We start from the raw sequence: 19,179 nt of genomic DNA, 5'->3' as shown, positions 1-19,179 counted from the left end.
TGCCAGTGCATGAAGAACAACCTCTTGTCACACTTGTGGTGCGTCTGTTCTCTTGCCATGGGGCTTTCACTGCTCTCGTGCCACCCCAGGCTGCTCCACTGCACCTGCACTGGCCCCCTGCCACAGCCTGCAGTGCCCTCTGCCACCCTGTGCTGCTGGAGGAGCAGCTTCTGACCCTGGCTCCCTGCCACCCTCAGAGCAGGGGACGTGGCCTGGGCCCTCTGCCACCGGTTCCTGGCGCACAGCCACCACCTCCTCTCAGCTGCACCGTGACTTGACAGGGCAGGGAACACCCTGAGCGCTTCCCTGGCTTTAGCCACATCTCCTTGTCCCAGTAGACACTGCCACGGGAAGGGGCTCAGCACAGCCCTCTGTGCCCAACGCCCTCCCTGGGGCAGGATGCTGGGGGGGGGACCCAGCTCCTCTTTTCCCCCCCAAGGCTCACAGCAGCTGTGTGGGAAAGCACCCGGTCCAGTCTGTCCCCTCCCAGACCTCTCCCCCTTTGCCTGCCAGGATACACAGAGCAGCAGGAGCCAAGTCTGCCTCAGCATTTATAAACCCCCCCTGGTTGCTGTTTCACAAGGGAGCTGGGCAGAAAGTCCAGCTGGGCCCAGGCCTCCACATCAGGCTCAGCGTGGGGCTGGGACCTTGCTGTCTGGTGCCAGGAAGCTGGTCAGCACTGGCGTGTGCAGGCATGAAGATCCCTGCTCTCTGGAGGCAGCACAGGAACAGTTCATAGCCCCAAGCCAACCCCAGGGCCATGGCTGGTGCTAGGAGTTGATTCAGGCCCTTGGAAAGTGGCCAGGGACCAGGCCAGTGCAGCTGCAGCTCCATAGGCAAGGTGAAGGAAGGCAGGAGGTGCTGGATCCATCAGCAAAGAGGGGAGTTCACAGTTGTGCTGCTGGGACAAGCCAATTCCTTCCCCAGTGGCCAGCTCTGCCTGCACACTCATGCTGCCCAAAGGAAGACGAGGGCAGAGGGAGGCCTGGCTGGGGCAAGATGAACTGAGCTCACCGTTTCCTTGATCGAAAGGGCTAAAAACTCATGCAGGCAGTAGAGCAAGAGGTCAGTGTGTGGAGGGGCGAGGGCAGGGCGGTGGAGGGACGAGCCGACATCAGCCCTGGGAGGAGACGATGGGGCGGCTGATGGTGCTGTTTGTCGTCATGGCTGAGAGCTCCCATCTGTAACACAGCGATGGGGTACAGTGAGAGAAAGCATCATCACAGTGCCGAGGGCTGGAGCAGGCAGCCCTCAGGCAGGGCTAGAGCACCCCAAGGAGACGGAGCCCTCCCAGCAGGGCACACAGTACCTGATGTCGTGGGGAAGGCAGGACTGGTCCAGGCTGTACTGAATCACTGCTAACTTACACAGCGTCTTTAGGCTGGGGCCTGCAGGGAGAAGGTGGTTAGGCACAGCAGGCCTTGGCCAGACACTCTGGGGTCAGCAATTGTGCAGTCAGGACCATGGGAAACCAGGCAGAGCACCCTGGCCACCCCTGTGAGGGACAAGGCAGGGTGCACACCAGGGACAGTCTAGAGCAGTCTCCTGTGCTCCCACAACAAGCTTGTGTGTAGGAAAAGCCATGAGGCCAGCCTTAAGCCATGTACACCAGCCCGAGACAGCTGCCTGCCAACAAGAGGTAGGGACTTGGAGCCATTGAGGACATGGGATGGTGCTTCACAGCAGGGCCTGCTTGCAGGGCACCCTGTGGTGAGAGGCACAAGCCAGGCAGGGAGTGCTCACGTACTGAAGTCGAGAATGTAGAGATCTGAGTGATCCATCAGGTCGAATTCATCACCCATTCCCTCCTCTGGAGACGGGCTGCAGAAGCCAAGAAAAGCATCAGTCAGTGCCAAAACACTTGTCCACCAGTTACGGTCCCTTGCCCCCGCCCCAGGTCCTCATGGAGCTGCACAGAGCTGGGTGCAGAGACACACACCATCTCCTCTAAGCCATGGCAGGGAATGGGGGAGCTGTCCCCTTCCCACCAGCAAGCACAATGACTCCAGATGCGGGCCTGCCCCGTCCCTGTTGCTTTGCTGCATCTCCCACCCACAGGAACATGGACCAGGCTCTGGCTGGTTTCAGACCGCTCCTTCCCCTGGTGCCCCCCCCCGGGAATCACTGTGGGCTCCAGGCAGTGCTCCCTGGTTGTACCAAACTGGGGACAGCGTTTCAGACTGTAACCAAGCATGTGAGAGGCTCTGATTAGGGCTGCAGTCATTTACAACAATCCCAGTTTGCCACGTTGGTCCTGGAGTGGCAGCAAGGAGCTATGACTCCAGGCATTCCTAGGGAACAGACAGCCTCACCTATCGCTTCCTGCCTCTGCACCCTTCATGGAACAGCCACAGCACCCAGGAGACTGGGCACCCTCAGCACAGAGACCAGCCTGTGCTGGAGCAGAGGTGCCTGGACCAGCAGAAGCGCTCCCATGGCGGGTGGTGTTTGGAGCATTGGAAACAAAGGAAAGGGGTTTTAAGTCCTGCTTTGGCTTGTGACAAGGCAATTTAGTGTGTCCTCACCGCTTAGCTGGGACCTCAGGCAGTGACTTCTCACCCCAGTGTCACTTGCTTCCCCACCTATGACCCACTGAGCTTCACATCTCATGGGGCACGAGACAGAACCTGCATCCCCCCCTGTTCCTATAACCCCAGCACAGGCTGCAGAGCAGAGCTCACTGCCCACACAGACCTGCTGCTGATGGATCCCATCTGCCCGGATACAGGCAAGAGCCCCTTTAATTCCACCCCTGTGTGCTCACCACGCCACAATCTAATCTCCCATCCACGTCACAGGAAACCCTAGACCATCCCTTATCTTTCAAAGGGAAGCAGCAGGCACCTTGTTTGTGGTTTTAATCACCAAACTGCAAGCAGCTAGGGAAAGCCTGGAGTTCAAGAGCAGGAGACAGCCAGAGCCCAGCACAACTGCTCTGTCCAGCTGCACAGCAGCTCAGCAAGCTAGAGCTCTGCATCACGCCCTTGGATCAGCATCTGTTCAGCTAAACTCTGTTTTACAGCATTCCCTCTCTGTCTTGGTCTTCCCTCTGGATGGTCTCTGCATGCTCAAGGGTCTGGGAGGAAACCAGACCAGGGGCTGTGACACAGCAGAATGGGAACACTGAGCTTAGTGCTACAAGACTTCGTGGTCACCTAAATGGGATACAAGGGACAGGACTGCTGCTGGGCACAGTGGCAGACCCCAGCTGGGGAAAAGAGCAGGGTCCGGGCAGGACTATCAAAGGGGATGAAGCATTGGGAATGCCTCAGGAGGCGGCGTGCTGCAGAAGTGCCTCTTGAATGCTCTAAGGGAAGGCAGGACACAAAGGGGTTGTGTGTCCATCCTCCAGCACTGCTCCTGGAAAGCTGACCCTGGTTCACCCCCCAGGAGCCCTCCCAATCCCAATCCCCCTCCCCCTCCCCGGAGCACAGGTCAGGAGCAGACCACAGGGAGTTCTCCATTACACCCACTTCCTGGAAAACTTATCTCTCCAGGCAGCTCCAGAACACACCTGATAACTGCCACAGGAAGCCAGCGCTGGCCCCACCGCCATCCCCCCTTCCCCACAGCCTTCCTCCAGTCCAAGCAGGCTGCATTCCTGGCTACCAGCAGCTCTTCCTATCCCAGACTGGGGACCAGAGACAGAATCAGCAAGGTTGGAAAAGACCTCCAAGATCACCCAGTCCAACCATTCCCCAGCACTGCCAAGGCCACCACTAACCCATGGCACTGAGGGCCTCATCTACACGGTTTGTGAACACTTCCAGGGACGGTGATTCCAGCACTGCCCTGGGCAGCCTGTTCCAATGCCTGACTGCCCTTTGGAGAAGGAATTGTTCCCAATATCCAGTCTAAACCTCCCCTGGTGCAGCTGGAGGCCGTTTCCTCTTGTCCCATCTCTTGTGCCTTGGGAGCAGAGCCCAGCCCCCTCCTGGCTCCATCCTCCTTTCAGGCAGTTGTAGAGAGCAGTAAGGTCCCCCCTGAGACTGAACCCCCCCAGGTCCCTCAGTTGTTCCCCATCACACTTGTGCTCCAGGCCCTGCATCAGCTCCATTGCCCTTCTCTGGACCTAGGGATGAACCGGCCCACATTTAGGTTAAGGCTGGATTAAAGAACAAGTTGAATCCTGAAGTTGTTCAGTGCAGAAAACAAGGTGCTGCTGCATTGCCTGGCAGAGGTGGACCAAAGTCCAAAAAGCTGATGTCAAATTTGTTGTGGTTTGCTACTATTTCCTTGGTGTGCCTAGGTTTAACACCAGCTTTGTTGTAACAAACCCACACTGCAGGACCCGAGAGCATCCAAAACGACCATCAAGCCCTATCAACCCTCCTAGAAGCACCCAGCATCTCCTGAGCAGGCTGGACAAACTCAGCACCTCTGCACACCTCACCTGCACTAGCACTGCCTCACACACATATGGACACCCTACAGCCAAACACACCCCCCAGCTCCCCTGGGGCCTCAAGGTCCTTCACTGTTATACACTGGTCAGCCCATCAGCAGAACCTGCCCTCCCTTGTTCTCTGCCCAAACCTGTCTCCAGAAGTACCCCTCAAAAGCCACTTCCAGGATCCCAAAGAAAGCCCCCAAGCTTTCTAAAGCATGTGGAGAGCTGAAAGCATTTCAGATGTCTCTGCAAGGCAGATGCTGGGAAGCAGGCCTGTGCTCCAGAGCTACAGTTTGTCGTTACAGATAGCATAGAGTGTGTCCTGGTGATGGGCCACTTCCTTTCTTTTAGCAGCTGTTAAGGCTCTTGGCCAAATTCAGCTGTCCTGCACCCTGACGGTATCGCTTTCAGTGCTTGACAGCTAAATCCCTAACATCAGGTCCCTTTTGTGAATGGAAACTTTGCTAAGGAACCCTGGCCCAGAAGGGAACATTGCCTTGTTGTGTGTTGAGCTCTTCAAACAGCTCCCAGCTGAGCTGACATCCCATTGCATCCTGGCAGACATCACACTCCCCAGTGAAAGAAACACAGCGGTGGGAGAAGCAGGGCAGCATATAGGGGAGGATACATCAGTCTGCGGTCTGCTGTAGCAAGGCAGGTTAAGATACTGGTCCTTCTGATGACAGGATCTTCTCCCTCCTCCCCATCACCTCTTTCACAGGAAGCCTGACCACTGCACAACCCCTCCTGAACAGGATGTTACACACTTTGACCTCTACGTGTACAAGAAGGCTTGTCACCAGGAGATTCACACGCTTTCATCTCCCCCTTGGCCTTTTCCAGAGCAGTCCTGACCTACATGGTTTCCTTCACTTACAGGGTAGATGGGACAGTTGCCACGTGCCTCTCGAATGTATCTGCCTACACCATGGGGCAGAGCGCAGAGGCACATTGTGCTGCAGGGGATGGCAAACCCTTCCACAGAGCCACACAACTCACCTGGTGCCTCCAAAGAGAATGATTTTGTCCCCCACTCTGCAGCAGCACTGCCGGCGCCGAGGACAGGGGCCTTTCCCCTTGGGCTCAATCTTCCTCCAAGAAAGAGAAACTAAGGGGCAGAGAAGAATGCACCAACTTGTCACGAGGGCCTGGCCAAGACTGGGAATAAGCAGGTTATGGATTTAAACAGATCACAGCAAAACTGGAGGCCCACTGCCCCACAGACACCAACTAGCCAACACCTGCCCAGAACTGAACACAGGATTTGAGATGCAGCCTCACCAGTGCCCAGCACAGGCGGATGATCGCTGCCCTGGCCCTGCTGCCACACTATGGCTGATACAGGCCAGGATGCTGATGGCCTTCTCTCTTGCAAAGCCTGGATACCAGGAGCAGGCTGGCCATCACAGGGAGCTGGACAAGGCAGAGCTCCAGGGGCAGGCAGGCAGGCTCCATCCCCAGCACCCTGCTGCGGTCCAGGTCTGGAGGGAGATCCAGGAACCAGCTCCATCTGGTGGCAGGCACTGAGCGCAGAGCATCACCGCAGAGCGGAGGTTGCTGGGACAGCTTGGTTGTGGGAGGGGAGCAGGGGGAACTGAACCAGGTGGGGAAGAAGACAGCAGCTTTTGTCCTTGCTGCTCTCTGTGCAAGGATGCAGGGGGTGATTAATTGCTAATGCACAGACCTGAAAGCTCCAGGAGCTCTCACACCCAAGCTCATAGATCAGCAAGTTGGATGCTCTGAGGTGATTTCACTGTGCAAAGCAATTAGCAAACAAAATCAGTCTATTGGACTGCAGAAAGAGCCATGGGGACCTAAACCAACTCCCAGTGACTCAGGTACCAGCTGAAGAGCTACCCCTTCTGCTGCACAGCTCGACAGGGTACCAGGGGAGTGTGGTATGGTGATCCTGCAGTTCAAGATGAGTGGTTCCCCCAGCTACCATCTCTTGCTCCCCTAACTCCACTGCTTCCCCTTATCTTATTTTCTGTCAGCACTTCTGTGTATTTAAGAACAGGGTTTTGCCAACCACCCTTTGATCAGCTGTGTCTTTCAGCAATACTTCCTTCTGTACGTTTTAACTAGGATTTGGAGACAGTCTGAGAAAGAGATCCCAAACATGGCAGCAAGTTCCTGTCAATGCTGCTGAAGAAAAGCCATTTCATAGACCAGAATCAACTGGGTTGGAAAAGACCTCTAAGAGCAACAGGTCCAGTGCAGGATGATCGCTGCCCTGGCCCTGCTGCCACACTGGTGCTGATACAGGCCAGGATGCTGTTGGCCTTCTTGGCTGCCTGGGCACAAGCTGCTCATGTTCACCTCCATCAATCAGCACCCCCAGGTCCTTTTCCATGAGCAGCTTTCCAGCCACACTTTGCCAAGCCTGAAGTGCTGCCTGGGGTTGGTGTGGCCCAAGGGCAGGACGCAGCACTTTGCCTTGTTGAACCTCACACCACTGGCCACAGCCCTTCAATCCAGCCTATCCAGATCCCTCTGCAGAGCCTTCCTACCCTCCAGCAGATCAATGCTCGCACCCAACTTGGTGTCACCTGCAAATGTACTGAGGGTGCCCTTGATCCCCTCATCCAGATCATCAGTGAAGATATTAAATAACACTGGCCCTAACACCAAGCCCTGCGGGACACCACTAGTGACTGGTCACCAAGTAGATGTAATGCCATTTACCACCACATTTCAGGCTTGGCCATCCAGCCAGTTTCCAGCCCACTGAAGAACACACCTATCCAGGCCATGAGCAGGCAGTTTCTCTAGGAGACCACTGGGAGACAGTGTCAAATGCTTTACTTAAGTCCAAACAGACAATGTGCACAGCCATTCTCTCATAACCAGGTGGCTCACCTTATCATAGGAGATCAGGTTGGTCAAGCAGGACCTGCCCTTCGTGAACCCATGCTGACTGGGCACGTAAAGGCAGCATTAAGTACCTCAGCCTTTTCCTCATCCTCGCTCACTAGGTTTCCCCTCATATCCAGCAGAGGATGGAGATTCTCCTTGGTCTTCCCTTTATTGCCAATACATTTGTAAAAGTACTTTTACTACCTTTTATGGCCAGATTTAGTTCCAGCTGTGCCTTCACCTTTCTAACCTTCTCTCTCCATAACCTAACAACATCCTTGCACTTCTCAAGGGGTGTCTGTCCCTTCTTCCACAGCTGATACATTCTCTTCTTTTCCCCTGAGTTCAAGCAGTATCCCTGGAGATAACTCCCCCCAGGCATGCTCCCTGCCCTTGGAGAGTACGCTCCTCTGAGCACTCACATGCTGAAGGGACCTGAGCAACAAGCTGAAAGTATTAAATACCTGGATTGAATTTCCAAAGGTCGTGGAAGTGTCTGTTCAGGCGTGCGTTGTAGCCACCAAATACATACAGCTCCCCATTGTAGCTGACTGTGGGGAGTAAGCATAGACATCAATGTGCCACCCAAGGCAGAGCCCAGCAGATCCCCATCCCAGCATCAAACACAATGCAAAGTGGCCCTGGCTATCCACCCTCATTACATCACTTCATGTGCAGGGCTGTGTGCGAGACTCTTCGGTGAGCAACAGCTTTCCACCGAAGCCAGGCTCTGTGGACCCCTTGCTAACCCCCATCTCCACCCAGCAACCAGACTCCCCTTCTGAGGCAGGCAGGAATCTCCTTCCACCGTCCTTGTCTCTCAGCAGACCCCCACTCACATGCTGAATGGCTCCGCCGGCCTTCAGGAAGCACTGGAGTTGAAGGGGAGTCCAGCCAGGAGTTTGTTTCCGTATCAAACACTTGAATGCGGTTACAGTAGATCTCATTGTTGGAGTGAAATGGCCCAAACCGATCAGCTCTGCCCCCAAACACGTACATCTTTGTTCCAATGATGGTAGCTGAATGAAAGTCTCTCCAGCGGGCTGGCGTGCCCTGCAGGGACAGCACAAAGGGACAGCACAACAGGAAGGATGCAGATTACTCATGCTGATGAGGAGCTGGGGTGGCTGCCTTCTCCTGGAGAACGTCCCCTCTTGTACATCCCAGCCACAGGGGACAGAAACTGTGAGGTAACTGTGAGGCAGCTACCCCAGGGAACAACAGGTACAAGACCCCATCTGCAAACCAGCGTGAAAAGCAGACACTGACCTTGGCAGAGATTAAGGTCCACATCATGTTTGTGGTGTCCAATTTGTGGATATCGTTTGAAAAGCAGTCGGCCTGCAAGACAGCAAGACACAAAGGGGTCACAAAGGGACTGGGAAGCCAGGAAGGAAGCTGTCCTACAGACCTGGAGCATCCCTTCAGAGTCAGTACTTCCTTAAAGACACAGTGCTTGCGCTCCAAGATGTCAGGGTAGGCAGCACATTTACCACTTAGCAAGAGGGAGCAAAGCCTATTTCTCCTCAAAGGTGTCCTGTTTCTCCTTGCAGCTTTCCCATTTATTTGGTGCTCAGTTCCTTCCCCCAAAGGAACTGTATGTACTGTATGTACCACACAGTACACACATTAACAGCAGAAACTGGTCTCCATCCCATGCAGCAGAAAGGGGGAGCAGAAAGGGGCGCTAATGGGACAGTCAAACTGGCTTTGTTAAGGCCGCCTGATGAGAGGTAGAAGCTAAGATCACTTCTAGGAAGCGAAACATCCAGCAGCAAATACACTCGTGGTTCTAAGGATCCCACAAAACTTGGGATCCAAACAGCTAGCTGCCTGGAAAAGCCTGCATTTAGACAAAGAGCAGACTCCAGGCAGGAGAGATGGCAGGGAGACAGCGACAGCCTTGTCTGGGACTGGTTAAAAACAAGCCCCATTTGAACTGCTCCTGCTGCTGTAATCACGACCATGGATTCAGCAAGCTGTTGCCCTCAGAAGAAAGGGAATCACGCTGGGACTGCCATAACAGAGCCCCAGCTTTCTTCCATAATAAACAGATGTGACGTTGCCCACCCTTTCTGGAGCCTGGCAATAGACTGAAATGATATTTACCCACTTCCTAAGATCAGAACAAAGGGATTTGCTCAAAGGAGCACCAGGCACACTGACAGACAGTGCAGGATGACCTCCAGCTCAAGGTACTCCTAACGGGAGGGCAAGAGCTTGCTAGAGGGGATGAGCAAGATGGGGTAGCAGGTACAGAACACAAGGAACATGTACCAGATTAGGACAAAACCTCACAGCAACACTGCAGAGATTGGAAAGTGATTTTTCTGGGTCGTTTCTCAGCCAAATTAAAAAGAAATATATTAAAGATGTTATACATTTCGCTATCTAAATTTGGCTGAGAAGCGAGCCAGAAAAAAATGAGATAAAACCCAACTATTTTTACCTATCTGTACGGTTTGGGGAAGGAAAAAACCCACCATTTCTTTTTACACCTACTCTCCCAAGCATCTTCTCCACAGAACAAGCAGCATAACCTGGGTAATTAACACCATAACTTGGCTGAGCTATAAAAGGAAAGCAACTACAGATATAAATGTGCCCCTGTAGCCTGCCCCTACTGATGGCCTGGGTACCCCTCTTTCCCAAGGGATTGCCAAGTAACAGTTTCCGAGAGGACTCACCAGCTGCTCATAACCTCCGAAGATGAACATGCTCTTTGCCAGGACACAAGCTGAGTGCCCATCCCGTGCTCCCGGGACCATTCCAGACACCTTTGGAGTGAACCATTTGTGCGTGTCTGAAACACAGCAGGAAGAAACGCTGAGCAAATACAGTAGGTGTTGGGATGGGACAGCTCTTTACTGCTGCTCTTCATGGTTTGGGCAGAAATCCCTCTCTCACACACAGCATCTGCTTCTCTGGGGAGCCTGCAGGCTCCTTCAGGCAAGGCTGCCTGCCTGAGCCTCTGCAGAAGGACATGGTGGCAGAGGTCTCACCTCCTGGCTCTGCCTGACCTGGCAAACAGCTCGCAGTTGAAGCGTGAGTAGTACAGCACTGCTTGAGCAATTCTGTTCTCATTGTACCTCTTGCAAAGCCTACTTGTGAGTCACTTACTAACTCTGCATTTGCAGTTGCAATTACAACGAAGCAATGATGTGGCAAAGCTGACCTCACGGCACGGAGATGCTGACTGACAGAGGAAAACCAGCCCTCAAAGCCAGGCAGAAGCCACTTAACCACAAGCTCACCATGTCAAGAGAGCTAGTGTGCACCTCTACAGTGCAGCTCTCCCTATCTTATCTGCTCCTCTTGCCACATTCTCAGCCCCTCTTCAGGGGGAGCCTTCCTCACTCTCCACCCTTCACACTGCTCCACGGGAGCCTGCACCAGCCACATTCAGCTCTAGGGCTTGGCTTGATTTAGGGGAGGACTTTAACTCTAGCCAGAGCTGTTCTCCATGCCAGGGCAGCGGGGAGCCAAGCCTCACTCCCTGCCAAGCACAGGCACCTGTCCCCAGAGCCCAGAGAGGCACAGATAAGCCCCGAGGCAGCTAACTGCTGTGAGCTGCCAAGAGCAGTGCTTATTTCAAGATGGGGTAACTCTGGAGCCAAAGCAACATTCTTCACAAGGATAACTTCTGTGAACTTGGCCCATGGCCACAGCTATGCATCTAGGCTCCAGCTGGAACCACACAAACGGTCTTGCAAGGTCAACAGAATCCCTGGACAGCCTCTAGTAAGAAAGCTGCCATGGCTATCAAGTTCCTTACCTTCATGGGCTGCTTCCAAGCCCAGGCACATGGTATCAGCAAGGGTTCACCCAAGCACAACATGTCAAATTAGAGACGGTGAAGACCTTGACTCGTGATCTGCTCAATGCCCCAGGGGATACAACTGCGTTTAACCAGGACTTTAACCAGCCTGATGGCTCTCCTGCAGTGGAACTTGCCCCACAGACATGGGGCTGCAGCTGCCAGCCTCACTTTCCAGGACTGGCAGGGGACAGGCACAGTGTGTGCAGGCAGCTGCAGAGGGCTCGAACAGGACTCAAGTCTGGCCTGTTGTTAATAGTCACTTAATGCTAAAGCACTGGAGCTGGCAGGGGGAGCAGACAGATCCCAGTATAAGGCCTCTGTTTAGAGGGAGGCTCACTGGTGGCTTCCCAGCTGCATGTGTCAGGGGAAGGGAGAAACCCTATGCCCAGGGAGCAGCTCCAAGCTGTGAGACATCTCCTGCCAATGAAGGGAACCCCTAACCAAGCACCAGAGCAAGCAGTTCCTTTGCAAGTCCAGCAAGGCAGCTGGTGGTCAGTATTTAGATGGACTTGCCTCCAGAATCCAGATGTACTCCCTTCCTTTCCTGACACTCATGTGCGCCCAGTTCCTGATGGTGTGTGTTCTCCCCAGGCGCCCCAGCACCACGATGGAGAAGCCAACCAAGAAGCTCGCAGAGCTCATTTTCCAGGCTTATCTAACTCGGCTCACACCTTCCCTCATTTTTCCATCCTGGCCCTGAATGCTTCTCCGTTTTATTCCTCACCCTCCTTCATGCTTTCAGAAAGAAGGAGCACTCCGGAGAGGAACCACAATCCTTGAGAGCTCCAGCCCCTTCTCGCTGCAATCTTCAGCCACGGTTAAGGAACAGCACATCACACAGAGCAAACACTTCAGCTGTAGTTACTATCAGAGCGAGCACACAAAGCTGATAGAAAAGTTAAACCCAGTTTGATTACTGGACAAGCTCAGCAGTCTCTGTTCAAAGGCTTTTACAGAGAGCCAAGTGTGCAGACACACCTGGCACCCTGCTCCCCTTCCAAACCTGCTGAAACAGGGAGCCACAATTCCCCATGTGCCCCATCTCCTCGGACTGTCACTTTGTGGAGATACTGAGGGCCAGAAAAACAAGCCTGGGAGCCGTGTGTGGGGCACAGAGGTCTCGGCAAGAGCAGCTGCAGCACAGAAGAGCGAGAAGCTGGAACTTACTGACATCAAAGGCATAGAGCACGTTGCAGGCTCCCTCAGTGTCGTTGCGACCGCCCCATATGTAGACGGTGTCATCTATGAGCACTGCTGAGTGCCCATACCTCATGTAGGGCACCTCCCTCACTTGATCTCGGCTGTTTGTCCACACTGGAGGCAGCTTGATCCAACGCAGAGACACTGAAAGCACAAGTTTGAGCCCATGTCAAATGCTGAGCCCGCTACAGGTGCTCACAGGTCACGAGCACCCTGTCACACATGAGACTAGAGGAAACATTGGAGGACCCAAGGACTATGGACAGAAACAGGCTCAGGACAGGACGGGACTTCAGGCTCGTGATGTTTGTGAAGAGACTCAAAGCTGGAAGAATGGGCAGCACGGGAATAATTCACTAGGAACAGGAGGGAACGCATCTGAAGGCATCCTTTAGACTCGAAGTGGTGCAGTTTAAGTAAAACAACTCAGCAGCTTTGTAGGAAGAGGGTTTATTTGCTTTTGCTTTGGTTTTTAAGCTCTAAAGGAGGCAGCTGCCTATCTCCTTTACCCCCATCCATTCTGGAGTTCTCCCTGCTAACCTTGTGTTACTAAAAGGAGTTCGTTGTGATTACAGGTTGTGCTTCCTGGTAGCCTGCGTGTCACGTTCAGCATTAGCCAGAGCAATTAACAGGTATTACAGGGTTTAATGACAGGGCAAGAGTCACAGCAAGTGTTACATGGCAAATACACCCTGCCTTTACCACGCATACAGCCTCCAGTTTTGTTTTCAACACTGACACAATACAAAACATAGCAGAAAACAGTCTGCAGTTCACTTGAAATGCTCTCACAGGGAGAGAGAAAGGGTCAGGCTTCTTAAAAGGAGTCTAAACCCAGAGACTTAACTGAGTGTTCTCGCTCCCACCCCTTCCACACTAGGGTCATGCTGCAAACTGGATGGGGACCTGAGCCAGCTAAACGTCACCTCTTTGCACCTACTTGTGTTAGCGTACACAGAGAACAAGCAACTGCAAAACAAGCCATGGACTACGTGGTTACTCTAGTGAGCCCTTATCCTACCAGGGTGTCCTTGTCCTAGCAGTCTGCTGAACTACAGCCCTCTGTGTCCTGCTCATGAGGCTGCAAACACAGGGCTGCCATCTACGCTAATAACTTCTGTGGCAATCAAAGTCAGGCAGCCTGTTTCAGAGTGGAACACGTTAAGGAGCCGCGGGTAAGACAACAACCAACCAAACCCCAGCCAGCCACGTCCCTCCACGGAGCACACTGATGTACGCTTACCTGCGTTAAAGACATGGACGTCAATCTGCCGCAGCGTCTCATAGTCTTCTCCAGAACAGTACCCACCGAAGGAGTAGACCTTGTGCCCGACGGCCACGGCAGCGTGGTTCACCCTCCGCGGCCCACCTTCCAAGTGCACTGCCCACCGTAGCATTCCTCCCCGCGAGCCAGGCGGTCTTCAGGGTCCCCAGTGCCGCAGCCGCATGCTTCCTCAGCCAGCGCGCTGCCACCTGGCTCTGTAACACAGGCAGGACGCTAAAATAACACGACCCGTCTTGCAGGTCTCCCTTGAATGACAGCTATAAAGGTCACAGCGCTGTATCCTCACTCATCTGCCTCCTCGCTGGAGATGGTTTTACTGTCCCCTTCACGCGGCAGGTACTGTAACTGAGCAAGCAGAGATGCCCTCACATACAAACCCCCCTCAGGGTGCTGTACAGGAGGCCCAAGGCAAGCACCTTTGTGAAGGCAGCAGTGCTGTGTGCCCGGCTGTGCCCTGGTCATGTACACACACCATGGGCACGCCAGAACAATCTGTCCACATGAATGAAAACGCACCGTGAGAGCCAATTCTGAAGGTGAAAAGAACAGAGCCAGAGGGAAGTGAGCACGCTCTTGGGATCAGTGGTGACAAACAGCAGAGGAAAACGTTACAAACCAAAAAACACTCAACAAAAGAAACCCAAAGAGCAACCCCCACATAAAGCAACTGCCTCCCTGATACAGGGGTGGGCGACAGCACCCCTCTTCTCAGCATCACAGAATCAGCCAGTTTGGAAAAGACCTTCAAGCTCATCCAGTCCAACTGTGCCCCAGCACTGCCAAGGCCACCACGAACCCATGGCACTGCGGGCCTCGTCTACACGGTTTGTGAACACTTGCAGGGATGGTGACTCCAGCACTGCCCTGGGCAGCCTGTTCCAATGCCTGACTGCCCTTTGGGGAAGACATTTTCCATCCTGCAGTCTCACTTGTAACAGAGGAGCACAGACCAAGGAGTCCCTCCTGCGAAGCGGCTTCTCCCTGCGGCAACCCCAGTAACCTAAAGTGCAATCAGCAACCCAGAACGTCTCATCAAGCTCTTCTGCAGCTGAATGGCTCCAGAAGGGCCCAGGAACAATTCCCTCTGCTACAGGCCACGTTTCACTGCGTGTCTGGGACCACCCCAGGTTCAGACCTAGCAGGTTTGGATTCTGTTCCTTAAATCACTCCAGTATTTTTAAAGCCAGGCAGCAGCTCTTGTACAAGTCCTCCGCAAAGCTACAGAAGGGATGAGTTTCCATGGAGACCACCAAAGTCACCCCTCGGACTCTGTTGAAGACTTCACATATCTAAATCTGTTTCCTGCCTAGTCATGAGTTACCACTGCAAATCTAACCAGTGTTTCCCTCTAAATCACTTCTTGGTTAAGTGATTCTATGAAAGCCCCAAGGAGCTCAGCTGGACTTAACCACCAGTGTCAACAGTTTCAACACCCTTCAGGCTGAACCTGATCCTGGAAGATTAAGAGGATTAACCTTGCTTCCAAGTTCTCCACTTGGTTCCTTCTGGGGTAGAGAAGCACAGCAGCCTGGCATGGTAGGCAGGCTTGGTGCCAAGCCTTTTTGGCCACAAAGGCTGGGAAGACTCTTCTTCACGCTTGGGAGTATACTTGATCCATGTGCCGGGGAGCACGTTGCTGCCGGAGCAGGACACTGATCCTTCCACCCAACAGGAGCCTGCACAGCTTCCCAATTACAATGAGTCACAGGGACACAGGAAACAAAGGCTATGCATCCTAAGAAATTAACCCAGTCACAGAGAGGCAGCAGCCCAAGGGCCAGCTGGTTACAACACTGTAGAAAAGGATGCTGATGTTGTAGCAACAGTGTCGTGCTGTCCTTTCCTACATCACAGTTACTGGGATAGGTTTTCCCAGAGATAACCATTCCCTGGGCCAGCGGTGGGCGTGATGGGGTTGAAGTTGGCCACGCTTTGCCTTAGCTTGGGACGGAGATACCCCTTCAGAGCAAACACATCAGGAAGCTTTACCAGCACAGCCTCCGGCTGCCACTCCTCAGACCCAGGGCACGCAGGAATGCTGTTTTCTTTTCATGAAAGGAACGAATCAGAAGTGTGAAGTGATCCTTACATGATCATATATTAAAAGGTAAAGGAAAACACAGGATTTAGCAAGCTAGCAGGGTTCTTCCAAACTTGACTGCTCTTCTCTACACTGCCGTAAAAACATCAGTCTTCCTCTTCTGCCACTGGCCACAACCCCAAAACCACCCCAAGCCAAGCACTTGCTCTCCCCTTTTCAGCCACACACAGGGTCAGCCCCATCTCCTGAGGACTCCCCACTCCCCCATCCAGCTCCAGCCTCTCTCCTCTCCTGCCTTCTTTGGAAATCCTTTCACAGGGCGAGTCTCCTGTCCCAAAGCCAATTTTCCTGCTGCCATTCCTCCCTCTGCACTATCTGCAAACATGAGTCAAACACATCTTTTAAGAAAAAAAAGAGTTATTTTCTGTCCTACAACTATGCACACTATTACATTTCATTGTAATCCAATGGTAATTCATACAACATAGATGAGGACATAAACACACCACCTTCCAACCTCATTCCGATGAGGCATTAATACATTTGGCGTTAGGCAGGATGCCTTAGGTTTCTTTAAAGATTACACAGGGCACAGCCGGGGGGGGAAAGGGGAGCAGCAAAATCGACATGAAACATTTACTAACGATCTCCCCCAGCTGTTATGCAAAATACACTCTGGGATTTCTCATTTAGGACACCAGCAGCAGGGCTGTAGGCTAGAAACCATAGGAATATTGATTAGATGGAGGCAAACTGTGCCAGAGAACTGCAGGGCACTGGCTGCAGGAGGTGCTGCACGTCCCAGTTCAGGCAAACCAGGTGTTTTTTCACGTGCACTGCAAAATGAAGCTTGAATTGTTCAGACCTCAGAGGCTATTGTCACTAGGAGCTATTGCCTTCTGCATCTATGCAGACACGGAGCTCAGCGCGTGTCCCTTTGCTGGACCCTGCTGAGCCACCCTTCTCCTCCCCAGAGCTGCTCCAGCCCCAGCTCCTCGTTCAGCCCATTGCTGGCACTGTCCATCTAGAGCTACACTCAAGCATGTAGAATGCAGAGGAACTTGGGTTGAAAGCCTGGGTAGGTCCTGTCATTAACTGCCAGGGACAGGAACGTTTCCCAAAGCCAGGTGACACTTCACCTACTGCTGAAGGACCTGATGCTGCTGCTGCTGGCAATTAAGTGACCACAGCAACGAGTTGTTCCTGTGCCACCGAGCACAGGGAAGCTAAAATTAAGAAGTGCTCAAAATAACCTGCTGTGGTCACCACCTGAAGCCCTCAATGGCCGGGCACAGCAACACAGGGGACGCGCTTCCAGAGTACGTGGTGCAACAACTGCCACGGGGTGACTGCAGAGCAGCTCTGTCGCTGTGTCAGGCGTGCTGTCACGAGTGGAAGCTCACAGGGCTGTTTGCAAAGAAGTATCTCTGGACATCCTTCAACACTGCCCTTGCTCTCTGTCAGCAGAAGCACCCAGCAAAGGGACCTGGGGCTTTTCAGTTGCCTGGTCTTCAAATACAGCACCTACAGACAACAGGTCTGGCTGTGCTGCTGTCTGAAACGTACATAATGCCTGAAGCAACTATTATCCATATGCCTCAGTGTACACCTCAGAGCACCAGAAAATCACTCAATTTCTCACTAGCAAACCTTCCAAAGCTGTTACAGTGACACCCTCTCCTCTCCCCCTCCCCTGCATCACTCAGGATCATAGAATCCCAGACTGGTTTGGGTTGGAAAGGACCTTAAAGTTCATCCAGTTCCAACCCCCTGCCATGGGCAGGGACACCTTCCACTAGACCAGGTTGTTCAAAGCCCTGTCAAACCTGGCCTTGAACACTGCCAGGGATGGGGCAGCCACAGCTTCTCTGGGCACCCTGTGCCAGGGCATCAGCACCCTCACAGAGAAGAATTTCTTCCTAATGTCTCATCTCAATCTCCCCTCTGCCAGTTTAAAGCCATTCCCCCTTGTCCCATCCCTACAGATCCTTGTCAAAAGCCCCTCTCCACCTTTCTTGTTGGCCCCTTTAGATACTGGAAGGCTGTTATCAGCTCTCCCCAGAGTCTCCTCTTCTCCAACCACGAAAACATTCCATTCGAGATAGAAAGCCACTGACCAACTCCAAGTGCAGCAGCCAGCTTACAGTCTTATAACAAAAACATACACCCTTAGCTCCACTCCTTCGCACAGAGTCCACTTTGCTCCTTTGCACACACACACAGAAACCTAGAGCCATTCCCGAAAGCTGCTCAGATCAACTTTGCTGCAGCCCATTCCCAAAGCAAGGAGAGAAACCCAGCAGAAAGTGGCCTGGATTTCCTGTCACCCCCAAAATTACATCCCCCCCCCCCCCAAGTCGAGCAGCCTCCTGCCCCTGCAGAGCTGCTCCAGAGCGCAAATCCTACCGTGTGGCTGCCTCGGTCCCGTCTCCCCGAAGATGCCAGCCACACGGGTTAGTAACACCTAAAATAGCCCAGCCAGCTCGCAGCAGCCCATGCAGACCGTTCTATTTCAAGCACATCCAACTTACTGTCAGAGATAGCACAAGAACCAGCCGCTTTCTTCACTCGTGCTTGACATTTATCTGATGCTTTGCCTATTTATGCTAAGGCCGCGTGAAACTGCAAGCTTGCACATTCAGCGGCTCGGATGCTCGCAATTCCAGCACCAGCGAAAGCAGACGGTGCTAGAACAGCCCCTGGGCTTAACTCGGACCGATGTGGAAGCTCACGTCAGACACGGGAACCACGGTCCACGCATCCATCCCCGTGTCCCTCCGTGCCGACCGCAGCTCCACCTCCTCGTTTATTGCCCACATAGCTTGCTCACCGCTGACCGCCTTTAGCCCAAAGCCCAGCTCAGAGCCTGCCCCTACTGAGCCGGCTTCTCGCCTTCCTCCCTTTGCCGCCCCAGCCCCACTGCCGCTTCCCTACGGAGCGCCCCTGAGCTTCGGAGACATTCCTCGACCCCTTCCCCTCCGCCTGGAATTGATCTCGGCCTCTGGCCGCTGCCGAGCTGCCTGTGCCGTGCCGAAGGCAGCCCTGGCGAGGGTGAGCCGCTAACGTGGCCGGTTGTGCCTCACGCTGCCCTGTGTTCCCTTTCTCTGTCACACCGGACCCTCCGTGCGGCGCCCGCCGGGCAGGACCAGGGAACACGGCCCCAAACCAGCCCGACCCGCGCTGAAACTGGCCAAGCCGGCGGGGATGGAGGGCGAAGGCCCGGCGGGGGGTGCAGGAGGGCAGCGCCCGACAGCCGGGGTACGAGGCCGACCCCGAACCCCTCGGGGCCGCCCCGCGCCTCCAGCCGCCGCCCGAGGGCCTCACAGAGGGGCTCAGCGGTAGCTCCAACCCCACAGCCCCGGCAGCTCCCGCTCCCCTCAGCCCCGTACCTGGCTGCAGGAAGGCGGCCCGGTCCGGCCGGGCAGCCCCGCTCCGACAGCCGCTGCCCTCCGCTCCCTGGGACTCGTAGTCCGGCGCCGCCCCGCCCGGCTCGGCTCGGCCCGGCCCCTCGGAACCTGCGGAGCCCGGCGCGGCAGGGGAGGGCGGCGGCGGGGCCTCCCGGCCCGGGACTACGGCACCCACAGGGC

At 54.2% G+C, this 19,179-nt stretch overlaps 1 protein-coding gene across 2 annotated transcripts; it reads right to left on the bottom strand.

Annotated features, from left to right (window-relative positions):
* Nucleotides 1-533: 533 nt before the first annotated feature.
* KLHDC3 (kelch domain containing 3) lies at nucleotides 534-19,116 on the bottom strand. 2 transcript variants are annotated; one of them, XM_062605730.1, is made up of 11 exons: nucleotides 18,982-19,116; nucleotides 13,510-13,745; nucleotides 12,234-12,410; nucleotides 9,934-10,049; nucleotides 8,516-8,587; nucleotides 8,086-8,299; nucleotides 7,711-7,797; nucleotides 5,390-5,498; nucleotides 1,748-1,821; nucleotides 1,310-1,388; nucleotides 534-1,181 (listed from the first exon to the last, which is right to left on the bottom strand). In XM_062605730.1, exons 2-11 carry the CDS (start codon nucleotides 13,661-13,663, stop codon nucleotides 1,115-1,117), a joined length of 1,149 nt encoding a protein of 382 aa, XP_062461714.1. In that variant the 5' UTR covers nucleotides 13,664-13,745; nucleotides 18,982-19,116; the 3' UTR covers nucleotides 534-1,114. The 2 variants fall into 2 exon arrangements, with proteins under 2 accessions (XP_062461714.1, XP_062461715.1); XM_062605731.1 differs by lacking the exon at nucleotides 18,982-19,116 and adding an exon at nucleotides 18,124-18,320.
* Nucleotides 19,117-19,179: the final 63 nt, after the last annotated feature.

The sequence above is a fragment of the Pezoporus occidentalis genome, unplaced genomic scaffold (genome assembly GCF_034315485.1).
Source record: "Pezoporus occidentalis ecotype Australia unplaced genomic scaffold, CSIRO_AGI_Poc_V1 ctg93, whole genome shotgun sequence".
Classification (NCBI taxonomy): Eukaryota; Metazoa; Chordata; class Aves; order Psittaciformes; family Psittacidae; genus Pezoporus; species Pezoporus occidentalis.
The sequence above is the reverse complement of the archived record's forward strand: the minus strand, read 5'-3'. Positions and strand labels throughout refer to the sequence as shown.

Bases quoted from the DNA above. Each gene is read 5' to 3' on its own strand.
- KLHDC3 (XM_062605730.1), bottom strand. From the start codon at position 13,663: ATGCTACGGTGGGCAGTGCACTTGGAAGGTGGGCCGCGGAGGGTGAAC. The intron at 12,411-13,509 runs GTAAGCGTACAT...TTGTGCTTTCAG, and splicing joins CGTCCATGTCTTTAACGCAG to TGTCTCTGCGTTGGATCAAG. The intron at 1,182-1,309 runs GTACTGTGTGCC...GCTGTGTTACAG, and splicing joins TGCCTTCCCCACGACATCAG to ATGGGAGCTCTCAGCCATGA.